Source organism: Natator depressus, chromosome 11 (genome assembly GCF_965152275.1).
Source record: "Natator depressus isolate rNatDep1 chromosome 11, rNatDep2.hap1, whole genome shotgun sequence".
NCBI classification, from domain to species: domain Eukaryota; kingdom Metazoa; phylum Chordata; order Testudines; family Cheloniidae; genus Natator; species Natator depressus.
The window spans coordinates 55,425,691-55,437,296 of NC_134244.1; the positions used below are offsets into that span (position 1 = coordinate 55,425,691).

At 38.4% G+C, this 11,606-nt stretch overlaps 1 protein-coding gene across 1 annotated transcript in view; it reads right to left on the bottom strand.

The window, feature by feature from the left end:
* DNAH7 (dynein axonemal heavy chain 7) overlaps positions 1 to 11,606 on the bottom strand; it is a 312,828-nt gene that overhangs the window by 154,933 nt on the left and 146,289 nt on the right. Inside the window, exons 34-35 of the mRNA XM_074967796.1 lie at positions 9,844 to 10,068; positions 6,975 to 7,172 (exon numbers count right to left, since the gene is read on the bottom strand). Of these exons, the coding sequence (XP_074823897.1) occupies positions 6,975 to 7,172; positions 9,844 to 10,068 (423 nt within the window). The remainder of the gene's footprint in view (positions 1 to 6,974; positions 7,173 to 9,843; positions 10,069 to 11,606) is intronic.

Consider the following 11,606-nt stretch of genomic DNA (forward strand, 5'->3'; position numbering starts at 1 on the left):
GCAGAAACCAAACTAACCCCGCCCCATCCAATTCTCTGGGATGATCGCTTTATCCCTCCCCCCACCACGCGGCTGGTATCAGGGAAGATCCCTGCTAGCCAAACATGAACAGCTCAGCGCCAATGCACCCCCCCATCGCTTGGCTAACTGTGTGGAGGATTTCTTTTCAGCCACAGGCAAACAGCCCAGTAGGAACAGCCACCTCTGAATGTCCCCGTAATTAAATTCCAGTATTTCAACCAGGTTACCACGAACGATATCACTTTCCTGAGGATAACACAGAGAGATAAAGAATGGATGTTGCTTGAATGCCAGCAAACACCGGGACCATACGCTGCCAGGCTTTGTCAGGCAATGATACCAGATTACTTGCTACTAGCATGGCGTGATAAAGTGTCCTACCATGGAGGACAGAATAAGGCTGCTCTGCCCAGAAACCTTCTGCAAAGGCTTTTAGAGTACCTCCAGGAGAGCTTATGGAGATGTCCCTGGAGGATTTCCGCCCCATCCCCAGACACGTTAACATTGTTTTCCAGCAGCTGTACTGGCCACAAATGCATCCCAAGTACTCAGGGCAAATTAATCATTAAAAAAAACTTGCTTTTAAAACATGTATTAGATTTAAAAAGGTACACTTACCAGAGGTCCCTTCTCCGACTTGGTTGGGTTGGAAGGGTATTTCAGTCAGGATAATAAAAAGATCCTGGCTGTCGGGGAGAACGGTATGCTGTGTGCTCTCCTCAAGCTCGTCCTCCTCCTCCTCCTCATCTTCCCCGTCCGCAAAATCGTCAGGCATGGGGAGAGTACCCCATCATCGGAGTCCACGGACAGGGGTGGGTAATGGTGGTGGCCTCCTCTAGAATTGCATGCAGCTCAGCATAGAAGCGGCATGTCTGGGGCTCTGTCCCAGAGCGTCCGTTTGATTCTTTGGTTTTCTGGTACGCTTCTCTGAGCTCCTTAAGTTTCACGCGGCACTGTGTTGCGTCCCTGCTGCAGCCTCTGTCCATCATGGCCTTGGAGATTTTTTGAAATGTTTTGGCATTTTGTCTTTTGGAACTTAGTTCTGATTGCACAGATTAGTCTCCCCATACAGCGATTAGATCCAGTACCTCCCATTCGGTCCATGCTGGAGCTCTTTTTCAATTCTGGGACTGCATGGTCACCTGTGCTGATAAGCTCGCCTGGCCAAACAGGAAATGAGATTCAAAAGTTCCCGGGGCTTCTCCTGTCTACCTGGCCAGTGCATCCGAGTTCAGAGTACTGTCCAGAGTGGTCACAATGGTGCACTGTGGGATAGCTCCCGGAGGCCAATACCATCGAATTGCGTCCACACTAACCCTAATTCGAAACGGCGATGTCGATTTCAGCACTAATCCCCTTGTCGGGGAAGAGTACAGAAATCGATTTCAAGAGCCCTTTATGTAGACAAAAATGACTTCGTTGTGTGGATGGGTGCAGGGTTAATTCAATTTCACGCTGCTAAATTCGACAAACTCGTAGTGTAGACTAGGCCTCAGGTCCAAAACATCCACTAATTTTGGGTGCCCAATTTTGAGGGCCTGATTTTCAGAGTCCTTAGCATTATATAGCTCTTTATATGTTCAAAGCTCAGCTCCTATTGACTTCAGTAGCAGCTGTAGCACTCAGCACTTCTGAAAGTCAGACCCCAGGGTCTCAAGTCAGGCAATGAGAAAATGAGAAATACTAGTTGGTTAGTGACCACTGGTGAAAAGTTTGGTTTAAGTGACTTGCGTAGCATTACACAGGAACTCTTTGGCAGAGACAGGGATAGAATCCAACTCTCCAGGGCAGTGCTCAACTGCATTAACAAGAAGACCATCCTGTCTTTTCTTGCAATCCCCTGCCTCATTCATGACATGTTCCAACTTCGGCAACAAATGAGGCAGGGATCCTACAGATAATCTCCTTCACTACACATCTGTGATTCATCCCTGAACAGGTCCATCCTGTGTACTGAGTGAGGCTGGAGTTCTGTGGGAAAAATAATAATACAGATCATGTAACTGAAGACTGTATTGTAAGGCATACACAACATGGGACATTTTCAAACTTTTGAGTGCTTGCCACCTCATTAAGAGTGAGTGAGAGTGTCTGTCTGTCTTGAAGTCCCAGTCTATGCCATGTAATTCTAGTAAGTATTCCAGAGCTGCTGGAACTCCTGCCTTCTATACTTATATCAGAAAGAAAGTCTGGTTCAGATGCTGGTGTATACTTGCTGAATAGAAAGATGTTTTAAAAAATAAAAAGTCAGTGGAGCTGGATGAAAATTCCTTGTTCGCAGACATTTCCCTTTCAAAAGGCAGGTTATCAAGTTTAAAAATTCTGAACATGAATGAAGTCCTTGGCTGAGAAGATCTTATCTAACAAATAATAATAGAAATTATGCTGATATTTCCACTAGATCCAAGAACTATGGTCATCTTGGCATCCTTACAGTGACCATTACTATTTTGGTTAGTTTCTTCTTCATTTTCTGATTTGGAAAGACATATATCATGAGTTTGGGGCACTTATGTAACAATACATGTACTTCTTTTGCTTCCAAATTCTCTCTCTCTTGAAATGTAGAGTTGTTTTCCCTTGTAGTGAGCAGATCCAGCCAAGAGATATTTGTTTGATATTTGAAGGAACCTGCCTGGACGGTTTGCTTTCTCTTTGCGTAGCCAGTCCACTTTTCCATTGTGGACTCCTGTAAAGAGTTCTTTGGGAATCTAGATTTACTTTGCATGATTTCACCTATTACTTCTTTGTTTCAGTGACTGGATCCTTTCTCCTTCCTGTTTATGTTGGTACGCAACTGCTGAAATGGTATCTTATTAGACAATGTCGTTTCCTCCTTCTGAACTTTCCACGAATGCTAGAAGTACATTTTTTTTTGTTGCCTTTAGGTCAAAGAAATGTGTTTCTTCTCTTCTTGTTTTCAGCAGTTTTCCTTATTGATTAGGTAGGCTCCAATATACTTATATCTATTGTGAACACTTTGCATTTCCTTTTTGTCAAAATTTCTCCAGCCAAGGCTCCTTGCTGTTGTGTCCACCATCTCAGAAATTCTAGGACTGGTGTGCATACTTGTTTCTGTTTGTTAACTGTAGTGAAGGACTTCATAAGTATTTGCATCTGTTTCTATGTCATCTTTCACAAGATGTAATCACAATGCAGAATAGACAAATGTAATATTGAACAGAGGAAGTTCCGTTTCTTCAAATCTGACTTTGAAGTTCAAGCCTTTCTCATGGGAAAAAAGGACTCGTCTTTGAAGAGTGTTTATTCTACTCTCCCATATAAGTAAACCCATGAGCTGGAAATAGGAGAATATTTCAAGTTTGTGATGTATCTGTGTTACTGAACCTTAGTTAAGGGTCTGCAGTTGCATCCCTAAATTCCTGAGGTATACGAATGGATAAAGGTTGGTGCCATCAGCCCTCAACTTGGCTATTATCACCAATATTTGTATGAACACCCTCAATGTAGACGAAAGAACAGAATAATTTTGTACTGGTAGTGTTTGTTACTGTGTAAAAATCACAGAAATAAGTTATGACATCTTTGTTGGGAACATGGGGGAAAGGACGGCTTTGCTATGTTTTAATTAACTCCTTTGGGGTTTGGAGGTTTAAAAGACAGAATTTATGTGTCCGTTTATTATCTGCTGCCACTCCTACCCTAATTTTGTCAAATAATATTTAATTTCTGAGGATTCCTATGTGAGTTGCTGCTAACTTGGAAAGTGGATTCCCCTCATCTCCAGTAACCACTATTTTATCCTATATGCTCGATTGGAGGCTACTGAGATACAATACTGCATCCCCAGAGTCTGCTTTCTGGTTAGGGAGGTGGAGTTTGTCTCCTAGGCTCCATGCAAGCTCGATTACTGAGATTTTATACAAGATTAGACAACTGCATGCATACTGTGTTTCAGTTTACTACATTTCATCTTATTTCTGCTCTTCTAGCATCACATCAGAAATTTTCTGCAAGCATGTAATATTTCAAAAACTTTTCCTTTATCAGGTTATAAAAGATTAAACAGACTTGTATTTTAAATTAATAAATCTAGCTGAATGTTCTTAATTACACATATACTTTTGTTTTTGTGATCTTTTAAAATAGCTATGAAATGTAGTGTCAAATATTACTGCGCCAATTTTAGTGTAGTGTGCGCAAAACACAAGAGATTACTTTTGAGTTAATTAACAATGTGGCTAAAGAGATCCTAAATATAGTAATCAAATATGAATTTGTCCAATGTAGCTATGTGGCACAGCTTGTTAAAATTGCTGCTGTTCCGCCTCCAGAATGCTCAAGTTCTAGTATTAATTTGTATACCTGTAACATGATTTTCACAATATCATCATAGTCCATTAGATTGACTTTCACCCCAGGTAATTCCAGGACAGAATATACCTCCACATAATTCATAGATAGGACCAAGGGGCTGTATCATTGGCCATCTGTTGCTGCAATTATGGCCTATGGGATGGAACAGTGGCCACCAATTCAGAGGTTTGGGACTACTTAATCTGAATAACCATTCATCCAATAGCTCCTCTCCCAGCCCACTCTAATGGCCCCTTCGGTACTTATTCTGGGACCAAATAAGTCTCTGTAAGTCTCAGAACTCCGCCTCTACAGAGCAAGGCGGGGGGGGGAGTCCTCTCCTGGCTATTTTACCAATGCACCCTTACCACAAGAGGAGTGGTTTCAAGAGATTTAAGTGGGGCAGAGAACATTAAACAGAGCCTCCCAAAATGAGGGGAATTTTACCCTTTGAGAGCTCAATACATTGGCAGGATTGTCATTCTCTACCCAGCGAAGGTCCATCATAATAGATGCCAGTCAGGAATGAGAGAAATAAGCAAAATTTGTTTGGAAAAACCTGTATTGTACAGGTCAGCGCTAGACAACACTATTACACATCCATTTTCACCAGTAATAAAATTTCAGCAACCGTATTTCAGAGACTTTCATTGATTATTCATTTACACTTTCCTAATATTTTAACAATATGACAACATAAAAATTAAATTAAACAAAGCCCGCTATATTCCTAAATTGTAATTTTAATTTTCCAATGTTGTTAATGAATAGTAAGTGAATTTATAAAAATCAAAATCAGCACTAATGAAAAAAGCCACTTTCCTGAATAACTCCAGTGAAGAGTTGGTCTAATCACAGATAGCATTAGCACAATGATTAATTGCATTAACAACACTTCAATTATGGTGGGGGGAGGGGACGAGAGAGAGAGAGAAATGTTTGTAGGTTAACAATAAATCTTCAGAGAATTTTAATAGAGGTTTGATTGAGATCATAAAGATACATGTCCTGGATAATGAATCTATAACTTCATGCAATGTAGTTGTAGCTATATTGGTCCCAGGATATTAGAGAGAGAAGATGGGTAAGGTAATATCTTTTACTAGACCAACTTCTGTTGGTGAGAGAGGCAAGGTTGTCTCTCTCATCAACAAAAGTTGGTCCAATAAAAGATATTACCCCTCACCCACCTTGTCTCTCTCTAACTTCATGTAAACGGCTAACTGAATTTAACTCAAAGGAGCTTTGCTGGCGAAAAAGTATTCCTTTGATATTTTTGTTTAGTATTTGCACTCCTAAAGGTAAGCAACACTATAGTGAAAATAATTCTATTTTTATATTTATCCAAAGCAATTATAATAGAGTAATGTATTTTAGAGTAATGTAAAGCATTCTGATAATTTGTTTAAAACAAAATTCCTCTTTATACCAAACAAATTATGATGTATATTGCAGTAGATATTTTCCACAGTAAACAGTGACATACTCTTCAAAGTTGAATACACTATACCAGTTCAACTGTAAGACCTTATATTTTTTCTTGAAACCATGTTTATTCTCTATTTTGAGTTTAATTGCAGAATCAACATGTGTATCACTATTTTGCCTCTCAGTTACATAAAATTTTTGATAAACAAAGCCCTGATAGACAAAGATCTTGTTTTTACCACCTTGTATACTTCCAATAAACAGAAAACAGACTTATCAAGAAATCTGAGATATAATCAAGCACTATATAATAGACCATTTGCTAAAAGTAATCCATAGGATTATTTTGACAAGGAACAAAATCATTATAAACTGTTTTTGTCAGTCAAGCTCTCTTTGGCTCCCTCAAGTGAGCCTAAATGCCCCAAAAATCATGTCAGATGGAATTTGCTGTCTACTCTGCACACTCACTTTACTTGGTGAATTAGTAAAGTCTACACAGTTGCACCAATGATACACTGGAATTTTAAAGGATCTTGTGATCACAATAATCAAAGGAAAGTTATAATAGAATAATACAACAGAAGCAATAATATAAAGTTAAAGTTTTATCAGCATGTTCTGGTGATGCCAATAAATCATGACACCAGAGCTTAAGGCCTCAGTTCAGCAAAGCACGTAAGTATCTGCTTAACTTTAAAGTTGACAGGATTTAAGATTATGCATGTGCTTACATTCTTTGCTGCATAGGGATGATTTTCTGAATCAGGGCCTAAGTGGTGTTTTAGCAGAACCCCAAGGCTGAATTTCTTTGCTCAGAAATATTTTGCATAACATACAAGTATAATTCAACAAATTATATTTTTATATACTGGATTCACACCATATCATTATTATTTATCTCACTGCCATTAGGGGTGAACACCAAACTTTAAAAGCAGCAAAAGCCAAGCTGTGTATGAGGAGCAAAAGATTTTCCTTTTCCCCCTCACAGTTACACAGGATGAACACAGTACTGTTACTTGACCTTAATAAAAACTGGTGAACTTCTCTGATCTACATGTTTAATAAATAAAACTAATATTAGCCATAATTTCACATCTTAATATCCAGTAATTTGTTTCTTGATTTGATTTTATCCACAATTTTGGCAGTTTAGTCTTCACCATACACATTTTAAACCATATAATTTCAAAAAACCCACTTACAATAATATAGATACTCTTTCCAGTTCCTGTTGGCCCCACAAATATGGAAGGTTTTTGATGCACTGTCAGCAACTCCATTAGCGCAGAGTATCGAATAGTATCCAGAGTTGGAACAATGATTTCATTAAACGTCACATCTCGAGATATGGGAGGAGCTGATTTGAGTGTTTCCACCCAGGGTTCCCATAATCCTGCTCCCTGTTTTAAATTATATGAATATTCAAACATTTAATAGTAAGCAATAAAACCAAAAAGCTCTGTATTAATATGGTGGATTGTATTATACATAAACACTTAAAGGATAATCACTACTAAAAGTTGTTATTTTCATGTTTGTTTCAGTATCAAAAATTGGACTACACACTTAACCAATTTTGTGCTTTCAATTCAGAGTACTTAAAAATACAGAGAACCAGCTGTTGCTTATATGAGCAAAGACATAAAGATAAAGATTTTGTCCTAAAGAAAATAAACAGTTACTGGAACTTTTCAGGCCAATTTATCACTAAAAAAAATAAAATAATAAATTTCTTACCTGATAATTTTCTCTCTTTTAGAAGCTTCTCTCCTAATTCATCACTAATACGTAATACCTCTCTGTGGAACTCAGAGTGGAATGTGGCTGGAGTCTCCAGGACTAAGACCCACCCTTCATCTCAAGCCACCAGACGACTTCGTTAAAGGTGCAGAAATACTCCAGTAACCAATTATTGTCATTATGACAACAATTTGTAATTATTGACTAGCCTTAAGGAAATTATTGTGTGTAAGTCTCCCTTTAGAGAAAGATTTCAATATGTTAACAAATTATATTCCTGACATTTACCAGACTACCAGAGTGAGATGAATAGAAAGAAGTTGCTAACAGAAAGAAAATTATCAGGTAAGAAATTTCTCATTCTGCTGCACAACTTCTCTCCTCATTCATCACTGAAGGAAAGTAGTAAGTAGTGAATCATACAAACAGACAAAAAAAGGATAAGCAGAGTTTTAATTATTATCAGAGTAGAATAATAGACAGAAATACGAATTACCCCCATAGAGAGCAAGATATTTGCAATTTAAGGAATTATTGGGGAAGCCACGGAACACCACCTTTCTATCAAGCGATGCCTCTGCAGAGAAACGGAACCTACTTTGGTCCATACACTTTTCCGCACAGTACCACTGGGGAACTTGTAGAGGGAGCATTAACTCCTCCTTCAGCATTCCCAGATGCTTACCATGCCAACTGGTGCACGATTTTAACAGATTGTCTGCAAAAACTTTGAGGCCCTCAAGTTCTGGCATTTTGGACAGAATCAGTTGAACAGGGTACAACTGGCAAATGTATTCCATACACTTGGGATATATCTTCAGAACACCAGGAATAATTATTTATGCCACAACCTTCTTAAGGGGTAGTAAGGATTGCTACTCTTATGAGCTGGATGAAACCTTGATATGGCTTGAGCTAAAACCTCTTTAAACTGATGCATCCACCATTTAAGTCAATGGTAAGAGACAGTTAAGGGGCCAAGCCTAATACAAAGCCTAACAGAGTCTTCCCAGAAACTAGCACCAGCTAGGCAAAGGGTTCAGTTGGCTATTGAGACCAGGTGGTTATATGGTGGAGGTGGGGAGAGAAACACAGAAACTGAAAACAAACTGAAAGAGACACCTGAAGGAACAGCTGCAATATGTGGCTTATCCTGGAAGAAACCTGGGGAAAGGTTTTTTGGGTTACAGTGTAGGCTGAAAAGTGTGCTCTTGGTGTAGTGAGCAAAAGAAGCTATTTTCTGCTATTTGGTTCAGACACACAGAACTTTGTACATTCTTTGTAAACAAACAAAACTGCTTCAAAAATATCTATCGCCAATTTCTCTTCCAAACTATGACTTGCTGCTCAAGTAGAAAAGGGTCAACAGTACAGATTGATGGGAGAACTATTTTCCAATAATTGTGGAAGGAAGAATTTACCTGGAATGGAATGGTTTCTGGAGCTATACACTGAAAAATTATGAATGGGCCTGTTTCTCTGATCACATGGCACTAACTGACGTTATCTATGAACATGTACATATGCATAACTTGTGACCTAAGCCTTGATGTAACAACTAAGAACCTTTTCTTAAGACTCTGGATGCAGAAGATAGAGCAAAAGGAAGAGTCTTGTACAGGAACTGTGAGCTCTCAGATACAAATGCTTTGTCTTTGTAATGCTGAAAAATTTGTTGGTTTGAAGGAAAACTTAATCTGGGTTTCTTTGGAAGCTTCTTCTCCAGATTTTTTCCTTGGGTTAGGGTAAAGCTAACCCTTGGAGTTAGCAGTTACCAAAGGATTCCTATGCTGGCTTTCATGGTGAGAGTTGAGGCTTCCTGCTACCTCAGCTACTAATTTCTCTGTTTCCCCAAACTGCTCCCCTGCACATTTGGATGCACAAGATGTTTGCATGGCTTCTCTTCTGCTGGGATGAGGAGCAGAGAGACCCCACTCGAGCAGTGCTGTATTGGAGAAATCAGAGGGTTAGAGCCTCAATATTCCAGTGCTTCCTCAGCTGATGAGTGGCAGCAAAGATTCAGGAACTGAAATGAAGCCATTACTGCAAGAAAATTAATTAAAATTAAAAAATTATAAAACCAAGTGGTTGGTAGAAACTGAACTGCCAACTGGTTCCACCACCAGAAGTAGAAATTCTGGTGACCTGAGTTGATGGACAGAGCTTAGTCCTGGAGCAACAACAATGGAATGCCTCTGAATTTCACAGGTAGGAGGTATTGTTACCCATTCATAATGAATGAGAGAATCTGTGCAACAGAAATGATACCATATAATCTTAAACAAAGATTACTTAAGAATGGGTGTCCCCATTTTGTTTTGTAATCCTCACCTTTTTGACAAACCGATATTCATAAATTGTTCCTTCTGTAGGAAACGGAACTGTGAAGTTCTTTGATGATAGTTGATCAATACCACTCAGCAATTTATATTTTTCTCTTGTTTCCTCACTAATTGGTCCACCAAGTAGTTCTCGCACGATCTTGTCAAATTTTAGTCGATCATCCTCCTTACAGCTAGCTCCTACAGACCAGATCAGTGAAAACAGGAAAATACCCTGGAGTGGGGGCGGGGAGAATATAAAGTAGTTCTTCAGTAGCTGTGTATTACAATATGCCTATCCTTTGCTCACTGAAATCAATGAGATCTTTGCCATTGATTGCAGTAAGAGCCGATTGGGCCAAATGTCTTAACATATAAATTAAACATATAATAAAAATATTATAGAAGTAATGAAATATGACAGGGAGTGTATTACACAGATATGACAGCTCAATCTGTGTTCTCTTGTGCTTTCCAGTACTTGAGAAAGCCTTTTATAGGAATGCAACATGTGATCTTATTTATTCATTGGTTTGTTCTTTTAAAACAGCAATTAATTTCTTTATTTGCTGAACACCAACAGCTCAACAGAAAATAAAGGAGCTTAGCCTTCTGACTCAATGAGCTTACACTGTTAAATAAATAATACAATATCAATATTTCACGAGATGACCTTCTATGGGCCCTATTCATCATTGCCTTACTTCCCCTTTGCATCAACTAAGGCCCCAATCCTGCAAACACTTAGAGATATGCTTAACTTTACTCCCATGATTGAAATCAATAGAACTACTCACAGCAGTAAAGTCAAGAGTAGGCATAATTGTTTGCAAGATTGGGCTTTCAGCAGGTGCAAAGGGGCTGGAGAGCAGAATAAAGCCCCACTGGAAACATCCTTGGTGAAGAAGATCCCTGAATAGGAGAATGTTACACTTCTGTCCTGCACCAGCACCAGGCACTATAGATTTACCTGAAAGCAGGGAAAACATTTTTTCAAGTTTTATTTTCAATATAAGACCACCCTATGTATAATGAAAATTCTTTTGTTGGTTAGTTAAGCTCACATTCAAGGATCAATCTATATCTATCATCAGGTGGACAAAAACACCCTTATGAATATACTGTCAAAAATAAGTTACCATTACAGCTGGTTAAAAAAATATATTTTATTTTTTGTGAAAAATTTCAAATTTTCATCAAATTTTTTTGGATTTTGGAAAAAACCCTTTCACTTTTTTTATTTTGATTTTTCCATGAAAACCTGACAAATTTTGACAAGGACAGAAATTTTCTCATTAAAATTTCCATTTTGTCAAAAGGCATTATTTGTTGTAAAAAAGTTTCAATGAAAACATTTCAACCATCTCTAATTACTACGGCGTAATATTGATATCACACTGGGAAACTGGAGTTACTGTTCAAACTAATTGGTAATGAACAGTAAATGATAAGTTAAAACGTTTTCAAAAGATTCATCAGCATGACCACAAAAAAAATGTGTGAACTATGGGCCACATCCTCAGCTGTCATAAATCAGCATAACTCCTTTGAAGTTAATGGAACTATGTTGATTTATATCAGCTGAGGGTTTTACCCTTTGTCTACTATAACAACTGCATCTGTGTAAGCAACATATGAAGCTCTATGGCTAGGAAGGACCTTGTGCCAAAATCTTCACTAATAGTGTCCAGCATCATAATCAAAACGATTTGTATCTTGCAAAATTGCTACTGTACAATCCATGTGTTTGGAGGTAGAGAATTAGTAATATTC